The 22,934-nt window shown below is 30.8% G+C and overlaps 2 protein-coding genes across 4 annotated transcripts in view; one reads left to right on the forward strand and one right to left on the reverse strand.

Annotated features, from left to right (window-relative positions):
* Positions 1–20,144, reverse strand: part of LOC143063886 (FIGNL1-interacting regulator of recombination and mitosis-like) — a 132,246-nt gene extending 112,102 nt beyond the window's left edge. For 2 of the 3 annotated variants that reach the window (XM_076236316.1, XM_076236314.1), the window contains exons 1-6: positions 20,062–20,144; positions 13,674–13,781; positions 12,808–12,847; positions 11,676–11,764; positions 11,271–11,369; positions 7,852–7,992 (exon numbers count right to left, since the gene is read on the reverse strand). In XM_076236316.1, the coding sequence (XP_076092431.1) occupies positions 7,852–7,992; positions 11,271–11,369; positions 11,676–11,764; positions 12,808–12,847; positions 13,674–13,763 (459 nt within the window). In that variant the 5' untranslated portion in view covers positions 13,764–13,781; positions 20,062–20,144. The other variant, XM_076236315.1, reaches the window with a different exon arrangement.
* A 181-nt stretch (positions 20,145–20,325) lies between these two features.
* The window catches only part of LOC143063885 (DNA (cytosine-5)-methyltransferase 1-like), a 52,186-nt gene continuing 49,577 nt past the window's right edge, over positions 20,326–22,934 (forward strand). The window contains exons 1-2 of the mRNA XM_076236313.1: positions 20,326–20,464; positions 22,618–22,666. Of these exons, the coding sequence (XP_076092428.1) occupies positions 20,412–20,464; positions 22,618–22,666 (102 nt within the window). The 5' untranslated portion in view covers positions 20,326–20,411. The remainder of the gene's footprint in view (positions 20,465–22,617; positions 22,667–22,934) is intronic.

Here is a 22,934-nt window from a genome sequence, read left to right on the forward strand (position 1 = left end):
TCTGTTGCATTTTTTGCAATAATAAAAATCTTGCATTAATTTCTGAATTCACAGTAATTGAAAGTAATATTTTATGATCATGAAGGTTAAAATTTGTTTGGGTTTTCATTTTGTGGATATCATCTATCGATTAAATTAACAAAATTAAAAACCCTGAATGAAATTTTTTTTCCCGATAGGCCCTAAAATAATTAATTGCTTTACATGCTAGAAAATAAATTTTTATCTATTATGTGGTAAATTTTAGGCGACAGTTTATAAAACAGTTTATGATCAATTTTTATTTTCTTATTTGACAAGAAGAAAACTATTTTTTTTCATGACAGACCTTTAGTTTAACTCCTAACTCTTTAATTTTTTAATGTAAATTATTCATATATCCAACCTCCATATTTGTTTTTAATTGTAACAATTCCAGCAAAATAATTCCCAATTTCAAATCAGAAGATGAAAACCGTAAATTGTTTTTGGCCCTTTTCTATATCATGTCATATTTTTAACAACATAAAACATTTTCAAAATGGTTATTATGATAGAAATATATTCCGGAGACCAAATGTGAATCATCTTAGAATTCTTCTTAATCCAAACACATAAATTTATAAATCTATATATTTTATTTTTTTTTTGGGGGTGGGGGGGGGGGGGGGGGGGAGGTTGAAGCCTCAATCATCTTTATTCATACTAACATCATGGTATAAAGTCAGAGATTTTAACTTTTAAAGTACTTAATTGAATTGTACAATATGAGATCATTTCTTTAACAATTTCATGATTTTAATGTGGTGTTTTATCAAAGGGTGTTGTTGCATCCAATCGTTATTGAATTGTTGACCTGTTAAATATGTAAATAGCCTTATTAAATAAACTGTGATATTTTTTTGCTATTACTAGTCATCATTTTAGAAATGTTACGTTATAACTACATGTATTAACATATGTCCCACAATCACTGGAAAGTCGTTTTGGCATAAAAATATCTTTAACAGCAACAAACTGTTAAAAATAATACAGAATAGTCAATTGCTTAATTTTGTCAACTCAAGAATGTTTATCAAATTGAAAAAAAAATAATTTAACACACAGTTTTGCAAATATTTCTTCAGCAAATTAAGTCTAAGAAAAGAGTCACTTTACAAGTCCATGCCCTATTGGAACATTTGAAAGGGTTGTGACATATACAATTCATATATATTTAATTTGTAAATTTATAATATAGGTAGAAAACTACTTTCCAAAGTATGATGTATTATAGATTTTTAACAAAACAATTTTTAATGTTGTGATACTGATATTTTTATGCATGCAAATAAAATTTAAAATATATAAATGTTACAAATATACATGTGTCTATCAAAAATTTAATTTGATCATTCATGTCTGGTAGTAGTCTTGAGTACCCTACAGAAAAAAAATTAAGCAAGCTATTTTTTTTCTCAAAACTATTAATCAAGACAATGCAAGTTAACAATCAGATGAAGGAATTTTTTATCACAACACATAACAATAATTCACTTGTACTTTGATACGGGTTCTGTTAGCTGGCAGTAGAGGCGGATTTAGGGGGGGAGCCACCGAGCCCCCTTTTTGGGAAAAAATTTGGTTGCTTATATAGGGAATCACTGAAGCGTGACTGGAGCGAACCCCCACTTATTAAAGTTTCTAGATCCGCCAGTGGGTAGTACATTCATTAAAGTATCTAACGTCTTCAAACTTCATTAAGTTTTATATTCTTCATCAATTAACTTCCATAACACATTGACAGTTTACTTTGTTTGCAGATCAAAATTGTTTTATACTTAAGAATGTGAATAAATGGATTAATGATTATATTAACAAAGAATATGCCATAATGGACTATCATAATATTAATGACAAATTCAATGTGTGATGTTATCAGATAATTCAAAACCAAAGATAATTATATTTAATGTTCTTATGCACCATAAGTGTAAAACATGAACAGAGTTGTGAAATAAATATTTATGATTCATAGATAGTGTTTTCTCTTTGTATCACTGTTTCAAATTCATATGAGTAACACAATTCTAAGGAAAAATAACTTAAATGACATTACTGCCTACATACTACATACTACATGTAACATGGCACCAAACCCTCCCCTTAACCTGGGATAATAGTCTATTACAAATAACCAATTTTTACTTGGTCAAGTCTGCAAAATACTTTATATTTCTATTAATCAAACTTCCCTTAGAATACTTTAGGTTGACAATGGAAGTATTATTGAAAGGAATAACCACGTCGTCACTTCAAAGGTTTCATCTGCGTTACAGCCCATTTTTCGATAACTCGTTAAATGGTTTAATGTCTGGCATGGAAGTTGATTCTCCTCATGTGATCGCTCAAATAACTGATACTTTTCGGTCATTTTCTTGTTCACAGAGAATAACAAACAGACAAGTTTTTGTTGTATATACGTGCGAAGTAACCCGAATAGTCCATTTGTTACATTCTGTTAATGTACGCCGCCGAAAAGTCATTCGTTCAATTTTTATTTTAGTCCAATTTTTCTATTTCTGGTTATTCGATCTTAATAGTTTAAACCGACAGCTATCACATATGAAATTGGAGAACAAGGCTGGGTCATTATCAATTTTAATATTTACAGTCAGTTAAAAGACCATTTCCGTCAGTTAAGAAGATGATTGTACAAAGCATACGTTTGGACTCCCTTTTATCATTGAATAAGAATAATCTAAGTCTTGTGTATAAGTCAGGCTTAAATTAAAATATTGTTTGTTTGCAGTTTACCGACCGACCCTTGAAAATCCTCCCGACTGTGAAAATTTTATTGCTTTAAATTTGAAGAAATTTTTTTTAATACTTCTATTGACGCGATCCGGAACTTTGGGTCCTTTCCGGAAATGATTTAAAGTCTGGGTCAATTACGCATTTCAAGTTCGGTTTTTCTTAGCTTCCCGTCAAGCGTTCATGTGACCATTTAATGATAAAGCACATGGAAATTGTTTACAGGTATCCATGAAGTCACGGAGGAGTACTTTACGCTGTCGTCTCGTGTCAATTTTAAGACAAATAACAAACAAAAAAGTTTATTAGTAAACTGTTTATACAGATTCAGGCACATGTAACGATGTGTGATGATATCATTGACGATGATGCAGCAGATAGTCATAACTGACACGATAACCATTCTGTCTCAAACAAATCGGGTACAGAATCTGTGGAGCCTGACTTTATGGAACCAATTTCAGTGGTTAAATAATTCGACAGCAGCTTGAAGTATGGCATATTTTCTACTAATCGTTGTGGAGACGACAAAGATGAAACCACTCCTCCGTGACTTAAATCTTCATGGATATCTGTAAACACGCCTGTACGGAGAAATGGGCTCATTTGAAATGTTAATGGATATAGATCATGCCAAATCAATAAGAAGCAACCCTAACTACACAAAGATGTAGAGAAAATGAATGGTTAGCTTGAAAAATAAATATACTCTATCTATATTAAATCTATCTTCTATTGCAATGAGTATGCTCCTTTAGGATAAGGGGGGCTGCCCCACTCATTGCAATTATTCTCTTTCTTACAATATTAAATATACCCAAACTGTGTGGCCTGTGTGAATTCAATTAAAACATGTCCTTAGGAGCTATGCTGCCAATTTTTTTTATGCATTAAAAACATTTCAGTACAGACCATTTACTTTTAATGGGGTGCTATGGATTTCACCCCAAACTTTAGATTTCTTTGGTTTTCATTAAAGCCTGGCAAAAATATAACCTTATCACATATAATTAAATATTGTTAGAAATATGAAAACAGTCGAATGTCTTAATACTTTTTTTTCAATTGAGATAGATTCAATGGTTATTTTTTTTTTATTAAAAATACACTCTTTAATACATTGTCTTATTTATCTTTAATATCTACATTTTTCTGATGAAAATACTCTACTCATGAAAACATTCTAGTCAAGAAGCATACATATCTGAATATATTTCTTTAAAACAGTTCTAGTCATAATGACATTCCTTGTTTATAAGTGTTCCAGTATTTAATAATTATACCATATTTTATGTCATAAATTGGATAATGACACTATGTTAAAGTTTCAGTTTTGGTTTAAAGTTTTTTATCTGAAAATGCCTGTTCATTTGATGTTGGTTTTCAGCATGTCCAGTGTTTGTTGTTTTAAAATGTTTTTTTTTTCTTCACAAGAAACTTGGTTTAGTGTAACTGCTTGTTTAAACTGTATTTTGGCTGATAAAATAAAATATTTTTCCTACCTACCGACCCTTCAGTCTGAAGGTACAGTCGGAAAACTGCAAACAAACATATTTTTAAGGTTGGCCTCAATTAATATATTCACAATACTAAATAGTTCTATCCTTTAATTTATAGTTCTTGATACATAAACTAATTCGTCTAAAAATGAATTTGCCGTAAGACATAGCTTCAAGCTCATTTTGTTGGTTTGTTTTATTTTTTGCTGTAGCTTGTTATGGTAATACAAGTATATTCCACAATAAACACTTTTTAAAAAAATATATATTTACGAACATATTATCCCCAATTTAGTTGTTTAGTTTCAATAATGTAATCATGACATATATGGGGCCCAAAATAAAATTTCATTTGTTTGGCATTGCCGCCCGACCCACTGAAAAACTTGCCGCCCAAATAATTTTATTTGCGTTTCAGAAATTTATTTTTTTTTATTTAAAAAAAATCGAAATTGTGCCGGAAGTTGATCGTATCCACCGAGTTTGTTCCTGGCTTTACTTATTTTAAATCATGATCTTTAAAGCGCTTGCCTTACACTGTATTGGGAGCAAACATTTAAATGACATGGAATAGAAAAAGTCTGCCAAAAGTAATGTCAAAGAGGCCGGCAGGGGAAGGCATCTCCCTATGCTGCAATGCATTGGTTAAGGGAGATGGATTTTATCAAAAATCAAATTTCAGCTATTCTTTGAAAGAAACGTTCTGAGAGACCTTGTAGAGGACTCAATTTTATCTTTTGTAAAGCAGAAACAGATGATTTCTGCTTGACTTTGTCGCTTCATGAGATAGAAGTTTTTCACCGGGACATCACAGAACAAATATGCGTGGCTCTTACATTTGTTGAACTTATTAAATATTTGAAATTTATCATTGACAAATTTTCCCTTGAACCAGAGAACAAAGTATCTACTATAGTCAGAACCACAATGATGCATTCAAGATAATTATGGCTGTAAGCACCAAAGCTTAAAGACCATAATGATTTACAGGTTTATAGTAGTTTTGTACCAGTAGATGCTAGCCTGGAACAAAACATACATATTTTAAAGACTAGCATCTTGTGTCAATTGAAGTACTTCCCCCTTTTCTTGCCTTTCTTCTTAACATGAATAAGATCATTCTTAAAACATAAAAGATACTGACAGAAACATATTTATAAATGTATCCAGTGTACTAGTGATGAATAAAATCCCCTCCTTTTCCACAAGTCTAAGGGCTCATTAATTTATCTGTATTCATGTAATGCATGTCCAGATTTCTGTTAATCAAACAAACATTACAACCCATAATTTATTTATCTGCAAAAATTGTCTGTCCTGCTGCATATTTCCATTTTGAATTTATCATACGTTTTAAACCTATCCCTGAAAAACCTTGCACTTGGATAATATTAGTATAAACACCATGTCTATTTGTGCCAACCTTCCAAATTTTTAATATTTTGCTATCCTAATTTGGAACAGATCCTTTATCCTCAAAACTTATCAGGGGAAGTAGGCATGTGTGTATGGTAGTTCGTCACACCTTACATGTATGATTACTAGCCTCCAGGTATTGGTTTGAGCCCTAGTTGGGCAGTTGCAAAATTAAGGTTTGATTTTCATGTCAGATGTGATAAGGTTAGTCAGTTTCCTCCCACAGGTTGGCATTTTCCTTCAAGTACTACGGTTTAGTACGGCACTAAAACTGACTGCCATGAAATTACCCATATGGTGTAGAAAGTGATGTTTATAAAACCAAAGCAAAGTTTTAAATCTTTGTCCATTTGTACAAGGAGCTGTAGTGGTTGAGCCATTTAACTTATGGTAATTTTACCAAACTGTGACCACAACTTCAAGATGTGACATCAGGCCTCTGTTCAATGGGCAGTCCCACAATAAAAGTTCAATTTTCACGTCATACATTTTATATGGTTAATTTGTCAATTTCCTGCCTCAGTTCTGTGTTTTTTTCTGGGTACTTTGGTTAACTTTGCCAATAAAACTGACTGTCTTACGTGAAATTATCCATATGATGTAGAATGTGACATTGATGGTTGACCCCTTTCAAAGAAACCACCAGCATGTACACACAACAATGCTGCAATGCTTTAGACAACATTGATCTGGAGACTTCATGATTTACATGTATAAGGCTTTTGAATGTAAAAAAAAAAAAAAAAATTCCTACCTACCTACCCACCTGCTGATAGTGTGGGTCGGCAATGCCAAACAAACAATTTTTTAAGGGTGGCCTGACATATACATAAATCTAGATTACTTGAAAGTAAATATCCTTTTTTAAATATTGATAAACATTGCACATTTCAACAGTAAAAAAATCTATGTCTGGATTTGTCTACATTATTTTGTTAAACATCATGTGAAACCTGATCGATTCATTGGTATTTAACTGTTTTACTCGGGATCCGCTTTTAACTGGAATATACATTCAGAACAGTTTAAAACAAACGGTAAAAAGCAAAAATATGCTTAATAAAATACAATTTTCCATGCTAAACTGTTGTAGTTTGAACAATTGTCGCCCGTTTTTCAAGTTTTTTACATCATACGTCTACTTTCTGAACTGCGGTATCACAGATAGTAACCAAAGGGGTTTAGCCGCTGAGATTATAATTGGATAAACTCATATGACTTTAGTACAGAGCTCTACAGGCCGTTAATACATGCTAATAAGTCGTTGTTATTCCTTTTAAATATTACTTCCATGGGTTGACAATTAATTTTTCCTTTTTTAAAATCATTCCCATGTTTTAAGGTAAATTCGTTCTCTTTGCCTATTAGTCAAATACAGGACAAAATATAGGTACTGTAAATTCAGTAATTATTGCGAAAAATGCAACAGGGTTATAATCGCAATAATTTAAACTCGCATTTTGAAATTTTCCATATGAATAAACAGGAATTATTGTCATAATCGCAAAAATTGAAATAGCATCGTAGTCTAAAATGACAAAATCGCAATAATAAATGCACGCAATAATTTCTGAATTTACAGTACCATTTAAACTTCCTTCAAATCATTCATATCTTGGAAAACAAGATAGTCCTTTCCCAGTTGGTAGTGTAGGGACTATTCCTCAAGGGAGATAAATTCTGATTTGGGAAATTTTAGATTGAGCATTAAGAAAAGTTGAGTTCATCTATTTGCCATTAGAAAAAGGGAATTGGACTATAGTACAGATCACAACAAAAATCTATTTCATCCTATAATGTATAAATTTAAATGTCTAATTCAAGTAGAATTGTGTTTCAAACTGCACCTTAAACTTGCAAAAAAAAATAACAATAAATTGCCTACAAATCATCATGAAGATGAAAAATACCTGAATTTTGAAATCACAATCAAGATTATTAACCTCTGAAAATACGGGATCAAGCAATTGGAGCTGAATAATTAACTTGGTACTGAGACCATAACATTACAGTTACCAATGCAATGATCACCAATGATCATCATAATCATAACTTACAGTGATGTGACAGTGAGGAAATGTTTGGTAGTCTGTCTAAAAATACTTTCAAAATGATCAGTAAAACAGTGTAAATGAGCAATATTCAAATGACATTCCATTCTTACCTTACAATGTCCATAGGTCCCTTTAAGTATGTGGACAGCTCCGGTTGGTAAGGACTGGACCTTATTCCAGGCCAAAGGTACTTCTGTGGACCCAACATGTTTCACACAAACTTCATAGCATTCCACTATGTCAGACAGTAACTGTTCAAATGAGATAAGAAATTGTTTACAACTATTTAATTTCCAGAAAATTAAAGGTTCTTTCCACCAAAGTAAAATATGATGTTATCTTCAAATTTTTTGGAAGAATGAAAACAGAAAGTAAAAATACATTTTGTAAGCTTTTAAAAGAATTCTATTCTTAAAATTGTGCCATTCTTTCCACTTGAATTCACATGTTTTGATGTAACTTTGTGCATACTGCATATTTACCTATAACTAACATCTTTTGAATTCAAAGATATCCTTGTAAAGTTGTAAAAGAGATAGGTATTTAGAAGGCACTTAAAAAAAAAATATTGTATGAATGATGAGATAAAATCATTTCTAATCTAGAGGCTCTAAAAAGCCTGTGTCACACACCTTGGTATTTGTGTGCATATTCAACAAAGGACACTCTTCAACATTATAGACAAAAATAGAATTCATGACAAAACTAGTATATTTTTTTTTTGTATTGCTGATCATTTAGTCTGTTTAGTTTCTCTCTATCTTCTTTAGTTTCTGCTCAAAACACAAAAGATGGGTACAATTAAATCCTCATCTAAGGGCAATCACTCCTATAAATAGTGAACCTCTATTAATAATGACTAACTATATTAACAAAATTTGCATAGTATTTTTTCTTGTTAGCCACAAAGTTTCATAAAATTTTGATGTGTGGTTTCAGAGGAGTTGCAAGGATCAGAACAGTATACGTACTGATAGACGGACTAATGGATAATAAACATTATCCCCAAAGCAACTTTGTTGTATAGGTAGAGAGAACGTAGCACCAATAAGCCGGTTTTCAGCAGACTGAATTTTCATGTTTTGGTATAGAAAACATATCAATAAAATTTTGAAAATTAATTTGTGAGGATATATAAATGTTAGATTTTGAAACTTTTAATAAAAATTTCACTGAAATTATAGTTAAAGCTTAATCAAAGTCTAACTACAAATAAACAGCTGCGCCATGAGCGCATGATACGCCAGACGTCTTGTGTGGAAGTTTTATGCAATAATCATAAATAGTTTCTGAGAAAGTTTTAAGCAATTACCATTTATTGCTTTTGAGACACGGCGGGACATGTGAACACCCCCCCCCCCCCCACCCTGTTTTTTTTTACAAATATCACTAAAATAAAATTTTGAATCAAACCAAAATGTATACAGATCTTTAGATTAATATAACAAAGAAGTGTGTACAGTTTCAAGCAATAATCATAAATTGTTTTTGAGATACAGCGCGACATGCAAAAAAAAACCCTTCCCTTTTTTACAAAATACTCAAAAACTCAAAAATAAAATTTTGAGTCATCACCAAAAAGTATACAGATCTTTAGATTAATATAACAAAGAAATGTGTAAAGTTTAAGCAATAATCATAAATCGTTTTTGAGATACGGCACGACATGTAAAACCCCCCTCCCCCTTTTTTACAAAATACTCAATTACTCAAAAATGAAATTTTGAATCATCACCAAAAAGTATACAGATCTTTAGATTAATATAACAAAGAAGTGTGTAAAGTTTTAAGCAATAATCATAAATCGTTTTTGAGATACAGCGCGACATGTAAAAAACCCTCCCCCTTTTTTACAAAATACTCAATAACTCAAAAATGAAATTTTGAATCATCACCAAAAAGTATACAGATATTAAGATTAATATAACTAAGAAGTGTGTAAAGTTTTAAGCAATAATCAAGAATCGTTTTTGAGATACGGTGCGACATGTGAAAAAAAACACACCCCTGTTTTAGTTACAAAGTGCCGTAACTCAAAAAGTTTAAATCTTATTTTCACCAAAAAGTATACAGATCATTTGACCATCATAAAAAACAACTATATTAAGTTTCATGAAATTTAGATCAGTCGTTCTCAAGTTACGGTGCGACATGTTTACGCCGGACAGACAGACGGACACCGGACATTTGTATACCATAATACGTCCCGTCAAAATTTTGACAGGCGTATAATAAAAAAACTTAGATAAGCATTAAACTGCCACTCAAAAATAAAACTTCATGAATGGTTTTCATACAAAAATTAATTCTTTAAGTACATGAACAATGAAAACATAAGATTTATTTTAGTAACAATTTATCTATGAATTTGTAGAAGCAACTGTACCAAAATCATTTTTTGAAATATGACAAATTTACAACTTCAACTTTGGACTAAATACATGTTTGGTGTTTGTGGAAAATCCCATTGGACTTAATTCACATTTAATGTTTAAGGACAATCCAGACAACCTTCTCCACTTCTTACAACATGTACAAAGTTTAGTTAAATCATGATAAATGATAAAAGTGTAAACAATTCAATATTTGATTTATCAAATATTTACTCTTTTTATGCACTGTATGTGCTAATGCTTTTCCAATTATAATAACAAATAGTCAAAACCAACCATACATATTATTGAATTATGGATTTTTGTAATACACTTTTGTTTACATTGCAGACTGGTATTATTCTGTTCAAAGCTAATCAGTTGTAAGGCAAATAACCACAGATAGTAATAACAAAACTAATAACATTTTAAAATTGATTGATAACTTCCCAGAATATTATCTGCGGATGAAATATAGGTCAACAATAAAATTATGAAAGTGAAAGTAAATTTACAAGAATTGAAGGGATGTCTAAATACCACTGTGGAAGAAAATATGGTAAACTACAACAATGAACACATGAAAATGAAACTAAAATTACTGGTACAATATACTAGATATGACTTACTACCATAAATAATTTCTCACTTCACTAAATGTATGATCAAATCTACAAAATCAATGACAAACGAAAGTGAACCAACGCCTGGTGAGTCTGTAGTACGATAGAGTCCATAAAGTGGATAAAATATGACAAAATATTGAAAATTGACCATGAATTATCATAAATGTCCAGATATGCTAAAGTAAATAGAGAGAGGGTAAAGCCATGTGCTACAAGTAAAAAATGTACCTACTTAATTCATTGCAACATTGAGAAAATGTTTAAAAAGATTGTACACAAATAAAATTAAACCCATAAACTGTGTCCAAATCCTTACTGTGTCCACATTCTTTGTTTCAACACTTGCCCAATTGTACCACGATTTCGTGGCCATCTTATAGTCAGAATTAAAGAAAAGGCAATTTTTTAAATTCCACAGATTAAGTGAAAGATTTATTGTTTTTATTTCAATAGATGCCATATAGTTATCATGATGTTTTTGCAAAGTTAATGTCAACTTCCAAATTATAAAAAATAGACATTGAGACTCACCTCCAATAAACCGAGCACTTGTCCACTTAATACAGAAATATCTTGGTTCTTGTTGATCTGTTTAATGTCATTCAAGATACATTCAAAAGAGCAACATGCCTGTAAACAAAAAATGGTTTTCTTTTGAAAATGTGTAAACAGAATAAGATTTTCTGCAAATTAATATTGTAAAAATATCAGTCATAAGTACTGATTATCAGGTTGTACATCGTGATATGCATTTTTTATTAAAAGCTGAGCAGAGTAATATAGACAGTGGGATGACAAATAAATAAAATTATTACATGTAAGCTATTTGGTTTGTTTGCAAAAAGAAAATAAGTTATAGATAATGCTATAAGGTTTTGCATATTTTATCAAAATTCATTCTCTTAAACTGTACTATCATTTTAAGCAATGACTTACTTTTTCAATAATATGTCTAAATAATTTATTTTCTGATTCTTCAATCTGTATACATGGTAAAAATAGCTGACATATAATCTTTAAAATTCCTAAAATATAAATAATACATAAACAATAAAGTACCAAAATGCATAGACCAAATATACATGTACTCATTGCTGATTTCAGACTTAAATTAAAGTTTTAAGTGGTACACTCCTGTTAATAGGTATAGGAAGATGTGGTATGAGTGCCAATGAGACAACCCTCCATCCAAATAACAATTTATAAAAGTAAACAATTATAGGTCAAGGTACGGCCTTCAACACAGTCTTGGCTCACACATAACAACAAGCTATAAAGGGCCCCAAAATTACAAGTGTAAAACCATTCAAACGGGAAAACCAACGTTCTAATCTATATATAAAAACAAGAAACATGTATAAATTACATAAACAAACGACAACTACTGTACATCAGATTCCTGACTTTAAATCTATTTTAAAGTATATGATATAGTTCCAATTTCTTGAGTACCATGAAGGAACTAGAACTGTGAGCGAACTTACAAGAATGATACCCCTGTCCTTAAATTTTGATTATGTCCCCTTTAATGTGTTTAATCTTGATTTTCCTATGCGCACATCATCTGGTAGTGTTCTACAACTGTGTAAAGTTTCACCAATATTGATACAGTTTGTTAGCAGTTGCAAATATGAAAGACAGATAAATAGACAGGGTCATACATTTATGCCAACAATGCTTTAGTTCATTGCTTTAAAGGCGAAAGGGTGTTGGTATGAAACAAGCACATTGTTCTAACAATTATAATAACCAGGCATACTATATGGGACTTAGAGAGAGAATAAGCATTGCTTTTTACTTTAAAGTCAATTTGTTGTATTCTCATACATTTTGTGCTTTGATTGCCCATTCCTGTGGAATCTCCCCTCCAAACTTTTTTCCTATCAATAAAAATAAATGCTCCTAACATTATTCTTTTATGCTGTATCTCCACAACCATATAGTCATAGTTCAAAGCATTATTTATTGCATGAGGTACATTGTACCTTATCATTTTATCTTTTCATGTTAATGTTTGCACTTTCAGCATGATATGCATAAGTATTTCAATGTTTTGTTCTAGACTTACCAACTTTTTCTTGAATTATTTCTGCATTCTGTAGAAAATCCTAATACAAATTAAGGAAAGAATTCTTTTTCTATCAAAAGAAGCATGTTCAAAGAAAAACATTAATAATTGTGATCAATCCATACACTTCATAGGATTGATTGTTTACTTTATGTATTTGCAATATCTAATTTACATTCAGGATAGGAACAAATAACACACACATTAATTTCAGTAACTGAGTAGGTGCTACATATTAAACAAATTAGACAGCCACTTTAGTGAATCCTTGTATAAAGTTGTACCATTGTAGGTCTTTTACCCTTAATATCAGAGAACTGAAGTGGGATGAAAATGTAAATATGTTCATATACAAAAACATTTTACATTTTAAAATGTTTTCACCTTTTCTCTGCTCAAGCATATAAAATTACATTTTTTTGTCATTCAGCCCAGGCAAATTGTTCACAGGAATTTTAACCAACAGCTTAAATTTGCAGAAACAAAACAATTAGTATGAGAAAAAAGTAAGTATTATGGTTATCATGAAAAAAAAGGTCATCATAATTTGTGTTTATTTTTTCCAACTCGAGAGAGGTGGTTAAATGTGTACCTTGAAAAGGGGGGGGGGGGGGGGGGGGGGGGGGGGGGGGGGGGGGGGGGGCTCAGAGGGGTCCTGATCCTGAAATCCCAGGCTTAAAAAATGAAATCCTGAGGTCCTGAATTTGAAGAAATTAAAATCCCAACATCCCGAAATTTGAAAAAAGAATTCTCGGATCCCGAAAGGATCAATCTCGCAATCCAGAGCTTAAAAACACCCAAACCCAGGAGTCCAGAAAAAGGTCCAGCCATCCATCTACCTTGAAGACAATTTTATCAAAGGATACAATAAGTTTAGGTAGGGCTTCATCAAGATTCTGTTGACATTTCTGATGGTCCCAGCTGACCACAGATTCAAGAAAGGTTGTCTGTGACATCTATATAAACTTCATCTCCTGAAATAGATATGATTTCACTTTCTGTATTAGTATATCTTCTAATATTTTTTACAAAGTTAGATGTTAAATTTCTAGCGAGTATTCTTCATATGTGTTCCAATCTGGTAGGTTTTTTTTTTTTTAAAGAAATCAATATTCCGAGTGATACACTATTCAATTGGATAATCATGTAAATTATATAAACAAGAGTGCACAACCTGGAATGTCTTATAATTGAAATCATGTTAAAAGTATGTAATATGAAGAGTTTAATAGTAAAATCATGAGGTATCACATAAACTTAACATTATCAATGTTCTATGAAAATGAGGTCATGGTCAGATGAACCATGCCAGACAAACATGTGCACCTTACAATCATCTTTACGCCAAATATTGCAATATGGCTATAGCTAATAGTACATGAGGAACAATACCATAAATCTTAACAATGACAAATGAACCATGAAAATGAGGCCAAGGTCATATGAACCCTTCCAGACAGACATGTACACTTTATAATTATCATTCCATACATGAACACAAAATATAGTTGACCTAATGCTTATAGTATCTGAGATACATGTACAGTCTTGACCACATAACTTTAACCTTGATCACTGACCAATGAAATGAGGTCTATGACAAGTGAACCCTAACTGATGGAAATGAAACTTGCAAGAAACCCATATCCAAATTTTATTTTTAGTTTTATCTTAACTTGACCATGTTGACAAAAATACATACTTTTTTTTAGTTTACACTGATCAATGAAAATGAGGTCAAGGACAATGGACCTAAGACAGACAGAAACTTTGTAAACTAAGGCATATGTATGTGCCAATAAAATATTTGTATTTGCAATGTACATGTTCATGCATGGACTATCCAGGTTTTCTACTTTCTGAATTATAAGGCTTTTAATAAATAGTTTACTTAAAACCTCTGCAGCAGTCGCAGGATTGCAATCCCAATGCCTCACATTCTGGGACTTTCCTAGCAAGCAAGACAAAAATTTAAATGGATCATGTTAGCAATACTGGAACATTTAAACCTATAATTGTAATCTGTCAATATAAATTCCAACTGAAGGTCATGATGATAAACTAATTTAATATCATTATGCAGCTCTTCTAGGGATGATGTTTGTATAACAATCAACATCATTCTAAAACCTTGAAGGGGATTCCGGTTTTCTGATTTAGTTAAGGTGTTCAATGTCCTACACAACAACTTAATGATATACACATGATACATGTTACAATTGTTATTTCACTCTTTAAGTCTTAGTCTAAAATAATAAATACAGTATTTAATACTGTATATATATATAGATAGAACATTTACAGTTTGTATTATTTATACCGTAAATTGGGAAATTTTGGCATCAGGATATTTTGGCAGTTTTCTCTCAAAAAGCATGTGTTTTATTTTGGTGTGTGTAATTTAGGAACTTTGTCCAATCGATTTTTTTAATTTTGGAACAACAGTAGCAGCAATCTCATTCATGAAACCTACACGTTTAATTTTTAAAAAAAAAGTAAAATGCACATACAATTTAAAAAAAAAGTAAAAAAGACAGTCATAATTTATTTACTTTCATAAAATGTTAATATAAAAATATTACTGATTTGTGGGTTTCTTTTGAATAAATGATGAAATATTTATTTATCATTCAAAATATACTTATCATATAACTTTATATTATTTAAAAATAAAATGTAACAAGTTTACTATCGCCTATTATATATATATTTTTTAAACAATATAAAAACATACAGGAACAAATTTATTGTAAAATTTTAGAAAGACACCTTATTATTACTAAACAAACAAACTAATAATTAACAAAAATAAAAATGAAAATACTTTATTTTAAAAAAATGGATAAATGGGAAGACACCCCACGCTTTTGATATTCTAATTACCAATAACCGTGTCTATTAATCAGCAATAGCTTGGTAATTTATGACATGTGTGGATAATTTCCGAAAATTGACAATTAATTAAAAATACACCTTATCGCTAATCCCGGCTGACCCAGCCGCTTGAACTTTTGATGCATACAACAATCACTTTTCCATTGTGGCGTCAGATATTTTGTTTTGTGACGTCAAAAATTTATGGGAACCCGTGTGATATCTAGTAATGGCGGACAAATAGCGATAAGGTGTATCGTTTACGAAGCAAGACATCTCGGCACATTACAAACTCGGGACATGTCAACTCGGCATAGTGCAAACTCGGCACATTACAAACTCGGCATATTACAAACTCGGTACATTTATAATAAAAATATATCAGATTTATTATTGTGCCAATAAAGACTTATTTTAATTTAATTTTTAAGTAATACTAAGTAAGATATATGAACAACTTATAAATGACAAGAGAAGACAGCTTATTTTTAAAAAATAGTTTTGGAGAAGACAGCTTATTTTTAAAAATAGTTTTGAAAATAGAAAATCATTCTGTAGAATTGAGCAAGTGACAATTTCTTTAAAATAGAGAGATGTAGGTATACTATAAAAAAAGAATATATCATTGAAACATTGATACAAATGAGGTTGAAGATGAAACCCTCTTTTTCTTAAAATGTAAACAGGATAGACATGCTTCTCATGTACGCCAATTTAATTCAATTTGTAGAAAAAAAATCCATTCGATATCAATGAAATAGTAGAAACTCATTCTGTAGAATTGAGCAAGTGACAATTTCTTAAAAATAGAGAGATGTAGATATACTATAAAAAAGAATATATAAACATTGTGATACAAATGACGTTGAAGATGAAACCCTCTTTTTCTTAAAATGTAAACAGGATATATAGACATGCATGCTTCTCATGTACGCCAATTTAATTCAATTTGTAGAAAAAAAAATCCATTCGATATCAATGAATGTTTTTCTGTTATATTTGTTATTTAGCTACAATATATGATAATTTGCAGTGATCATGGTAATCAGAAATCATAATAAAAATTATTTGAATTACTGTACTCTGAAACTGTACGCATGAAAAATAGGGTAAAAATGAGTTAAAAATCATCCCAAAAAACTCTGTTAATCATGTATATTATTATGAAATGAATCGTAAATCATGTTAATAGCTTTCGTTTAAGCCCTAAAGACCCAATTTTTCGCTAAAAAATAAAAATGTTAGCATGGGTGTACAGAAAAGTCGACATTTTTTTAAAATGACCCCTATAATGTTTTATTTGTTATGATTTTTGCATATATATTGTTTGTGTATATATTTGCATTGTATAGTTTATATATGCCTCCAACCCCTAGTGCATACTGAATAAATAAATATGTGTGTTTGTATTTAATATTTTACGGTGAAATTCATTTTTTTTTTCTTTTTCTATAAAAATTTAGATAAACATTAAAAATTGCATCCCCCGTTTTTCAACGTATCTAATAAACTGTAATTATGTAACATTGTCAATGATTTTATCATTGTTTCCTTTATTTAAATTATGTATTTTATTGATGGTATTATGACGATTTTATGATTATCTCCAATTAACTGCAATAAAAAGAATAGGATGGCTACCTTTATCCTTTTAATTAGAGAAGTTTCAGGAAACAGGTGTTGATTATAAATGCAGTATAATAATCACATGCTAATTAATAACAGCGGTATTTAATGACAGCCTGATAACATTTTTATGATATCCCGTTAGTAAAGCAGCTTGAGTTAATGCTGCTGAACTCCATGTGACAAATGCATACCATATAAAATGTCAAGTACCGCCTCCTCTTAAATTTATTGCGTAAAAAGTACATATATATCTGGTAAAAAACTAAAAATATAATCATAGTCTTTTAATATTTTTAAATTGTTTCACGAATTGCTCTGTATATCCGCTTTAATATTTAATACTTTCGTCCAAAAATGGGCACAGACCATTGTGTCGAGTGTTCCCGTGTTGTCACTACCAGACAACAAGCACTAACCTGTGATAACTGTGAAAGATGGGTACACAGAGTTTGTAATACAGGTATGTATATAATTTAATTAAATTCTAATATATTTTTTTTTTTTTTCTCTCACTTTGTCAACGAATTTATCAATTCAAACTTTTATTGCCTTATAAATCAACTCATACGATCTGTGACAAAAACATAATATTTACATAATGAGAAAAAAAACATGTATAATCATATTAAACAAACTATTTAAAATAGTTCAAAATTCCATTATGAGTCCCCTATCCTTAGTGCTATAATGACTTCTTTATAAAAAAAAACAAAAAACATATGCTTTCTACCTGTTTTTGTGTTGATGTGCAGAGAATATTTATCATTTTTTTCCTTTTCATTGAGGCTATTAAAATTTTCTATACTTTTAGCCTTTGTTAATTTTACAACTCTCCATTGAAAAGAAAGGTTCTTATTGAAAAATATCATATTTGATGAAATAACCATTGCGATGGTGATAAAAAACTAAATCACTGAACATGATATTTTTGAACGAAGCCATTCGAATATGGATAACTCCGAAAATCTTGGAAAATTTAATCTTTCCACATACACCCTAATTTCTTTACAAGTTGTTAAGACTGTAAATTATTTCTTCTAGTGATCTGATGATTTAAAATCCTTTTTGGTCTATCAGAAATACTGGTGATTTCATTTAAATTTTATCAGACATGAGACTTATTGAAGTAAGAATTGTTGTTTCTGGTTATTTTTTTCTTGATCACGAATATCAAACTCTCGGGATCAAACTAACAACTATATCACCCGAGAGACCTGTAGAAACGGCCACCTTTTTCCCGTCTTTACACAATGATTTGTCGTCATTTTTTATTAGGCTATCTATCAGTTATAGAAGAGGAAAAAAAGATACCAGATGGACAGTCAAACTCGTAAATTGAAAATAAACTGACAACGCCATGGCTAAAAATGAAAAAAAACAAACAGACAAACAATAGTACACATATGACACATCATAGAAAACTAAATAATATAATAAGCAACAAGAACCCCACCAAAAACTAGGAGTGATCGCAGGTGCTCCCGAAGTTATCATCCTCCTGGTAACTGATTGTGTTCATTAATATGTGCATTAGTTTTAAGACATAGGATCTAGATATGCAAAAAACGAGTGCGACAATTTTGGCTAGGACTGCATCACCTTAGATACACATAGCATATATCAATTACCAAAATAAAGAATGTAGGACAGAAAGTCAAATAACAAAAAAGGTCACAGGACAAAAAGTCACAAATGATTTTTTGACATTTATTTGAATATATAAGAGAGAAAGATCTTGCAATGTTTCTTTTTATTACATTTACATTTACATGTATCCATTTCAACAGTTCAGGTTTTATTTATTAGCCTTGAAAAATGAACATTTATTAGATTTTAGGCATAAACAACTTTTTTATCAATATTGATATTTATTTATTAAAATTTAATTAAAAATTAGCTTTATTTATAAAAGTTGTAACACATTTTTTTTTATATAAGTGTTTTCTTATTTATGTCAGACCTGATCAGAACTGACTTGTAACTTTTTGTCATACGACTTTCTGTCCTATAATATGTTCCATTTCTCACCTATGGTTAAAAATTTTCTCAGCGTAATTATTAAATAAAATTTCCATAAATATATTCATTATGTGCCGAGTATGTATAGGTAGTGTGCCGAGTTTGTATAGGCCGAGTTTGTACTATGCCGAGTTTTACATGTCCCGAGTTTGTAGTGTGCCGAGATGTCCTGTATTCATCGTTTATAGTAATGTTGTCAAATTATATCAGGTATTCATTTGCAGATTTAACTATCATTGACTATGTATAGATTTGTAGTAAATATACGGAAGATATGATAACGTAAAATGTTTTCCCCAACAACTAACATAGCAATATTGTTGTACAGGTACGCAATTTTGGCGTTTCAATTTAAAGTGTTTGATAAATTTTTGTGTGTTGAATTTTGGCAATTTCATTGGAGGCACCAAATAAACCAAAATAAAACTACATCCAATATAACCAAATTTACAGTATAGTTCTGTGTTCGAGAACACAGGCACCTGTTTCTGTCAATGTGGGGTTTACTATCCATAGCCGTACGAAAAATTACGGATAGTAAAACCCCACATTGACAGAAACAAGTGAGTAGAATTCAGAAATGAAATTAAAAGCACAGTTCATTTACTTTAGTGATTTTTTAAAACATTTTGTTCGGGGAGTGAGCTAAATTTGTATTCTAAATCAGTTATTGTGATTCCACTGTTGTTTCTAGACTTGATAGGAATGCTTAAATATTTAGCGAAAATTTACAATATCATGAACCAGCAAAGAGCAAACGATCATATTTTCCGCCAACTTCTTTATTTACATTCTTCACTTCCGGTTTAGTCCATTTTCATGGAAAAGGGATTAACAGATTAAAGAAAAAAACATAAATACAATTTTACACTTCAGTAAATGAAAAATAATCAATTTAGGAAATAAAATATTCATAAGCAAATTGATTGGAATAAGAAAGATATTTAAATCAATATGATTTGATTTTCAAAAGAAGTTCTAATTGTCTAGATTTCCCTATGGAATAGGCCAATATTTCGCGGGAAAGCAACTAAACACAAGGTTGACTTCTCTGTTCATTCTTTGGTTAAAAGAATTCCAAAATGCCAGGGAAAATAAACATTGAAGAAAAGGAAAACTCAGATATTCAAGACAGGTAGGTTTGATTTCTCTGATCTTTTAAAGTGGCAGCCTTTTTTTTCTATGAATGCCCATTAAACATTCTCATCAAGCTCTAAGATTATGTTTATATTTGGAGCAATCAGTGGCAGATCTAGATATTTCCATAAGGGGGTCAATTGACTGCCATGATAGGGGGCCTGCTTGCTCTTATATAGATGATTCACTTAAGAACCAAATTTTTTCAACAAAAAGGGGTGGGGTCATGCCCCCCTCTCCCTAAATCTGCCTCTGGCATTATCTTGGAGCACAGACTGTGTGGCTGGGAGCTAGAAATTATTAAATGTCCTGTTAGGGTGATGTGTCTTCTTATTTTGATATGCAGTTTCAGCTTCATTTATATCGAAAGTTAGGAATTGTTCTTGCATATTGTTACACTGTACCTTGTTAAAAAAAGAGGGACGAAAGATACCAAAGGGACAGTCAAACTCATAAATCTAAAACAAACTGACAACGCCATGGCAGTGTTCTCCCCAGAAATTTTGGATAGCATCACATTTTGCGTAAATAAAAATAACTGTATTTTTTTTTAATTTCGTGTGTTGCGTCGCGTTGATGCTCTATTTCCTTCATATGTTTTAGTTTATATTGTTCAATTCATAACTGAGAATACAATTAAACTATAACCACAAAAACAGTTGGTTCAGTTTATGTTTTCTTTATTCATTTATAGTTACAGAATTATTTTTTTCCTCTTGTGCCAAATAAAAATAAATATGTGGTTTCAGTTACCCAACAATAAGTCAAATGAATGAATGGTTCATTATAGATCAACCTGTATATATACAAAACTAAATATCTAGTACACAAAATTAACTATTTTTTATAGTATATCAAGTAAAGATAAAGTAGCAAAAGTAGCAAAAAAAAATCAATTTAAAAACTTTTTTTTATCATGTTTATGAAATTCATTGTTTCATGGCACTTAATGAATTAGTTCCAGTTGTTTCTTATTTTTACATTAAAATGATATGTATTTTTAACAAAGTTATCTAACAAATAGTCTGTTAAAGCGTAGTTTTCTCTCTTGGTATATTTTTTCTGTCTACTGTCCATCTGTTGTCATTATCGTGAAAATGCGGATTTTTGTCATATCTGGTCCGGTTCTGATCCGTAGTTTACACAAAAATGTGCAATGGCGGCCGTAGAAAAATTTACGAAAATGAGTCCGAGAATAAACATTGTTGACAAGAGATTGTGAATGAATAAGACGCTTTTAATGCATTAAATGGATTAAACATAAACTTAAGCCAATTATGATAACTTTTTAAAGAAGAATTAAACTTATTTTAGCTCTAAACCAAAATTCTCGCTCTCGTATTACCGGAAGAGAAAGAAAGTAATTTTTGGAGAGTTTCACAAATAAACGACCTTTTTAAAAAAAATAAAAATCGTTTCAATCTTTGAAGTTTCGTAATACAAAACGTAGATTTCGAATTGTTTTGTGATTGCATTTTTCCATGTCGAAATTGGTTATTGCAGACACGTGGTATTAGTCATGTCACAAGTGTCAGCTTGGGATATTCGCATCCAAACAGTTATCACCCTGAGGGCAATTAACACCTAGCTATTTAATCTCTTAATTGCCTTTAGTGTCCGACTTAAAGGGATTACAATAAAAAGTGATATAATTTTTATGATCATAATCGATAATAGATGAAAGTTCAAAATTGAGGACAAGTAAATTAGCATCTTCAAAATAATTATAGCGTCGCGGGAATTATTATAGCATCACGGTGAAAAAATATAGCGTCGCAGTACCGCGACGCTAAAACGGCCTGGGGAGAACACTGCATGGCTAAAAATGAAAAAGACAAACAGAAAAACAATAGTACACATGACACAACATAGAAAACTAAAGAATAAACAACACGAACCCCACCAAAAACTAGGGGTGATCTCAGGTTAACTTGCATGATAAAAAACTAACTAAGGGTGACAGTATAGTATAAATCACGGTTAATATTCATATTACATTTAAAAGATAATCAGCTATTCATCATCATCATCATCATCTTTATTGTGTCTGTAAAGTGTAATATTGTTCTTCCAAATAATAATGCAGGAATTGAAATTTCATTTAAAAAAATTTAAATACTTGTATTTCTTTTTATCAATATCTATTTGCAGGTTAAAGGTTTTAGAAGAAGAGTATAAAGATGGGGATGTCACTGAGAAGGTAAGTGACAGTTGGATTGAATCTGTTTTATTAACATGATTAAAGCATAGTTTTGTAAGTGATGAAGGATAATGTTAGATAATGGTCATGTGAAATTTCATTTAGAATTTTCCTTAGTTTTAACCAGTGTCTTTATTCAGACAATTTGTGATCATCTTCAATGTGAAATACATGTAGGTCTCAGTGTTCTCACCAGGCCGTTTTAGCACAGCGCTATTGCAATTCCCCGCTGTCCTATTGCACTGACCGCAGCGCTATCCCACGCAAA

This window comes from Mytilus galloprovincialis, chromosome 2, assembly GCF_965363235.1.
Source record: "Mytilus galloprovincialis chromosome 2, xbMytGall1.hap1.1, whole genome shotgun sequence".
NCBI lineage: Eukaryota > Metazoa > Mollusca > Bivalvia > Mytilida > Mytilidae > Mytilus > Mytilus galloprovincialis.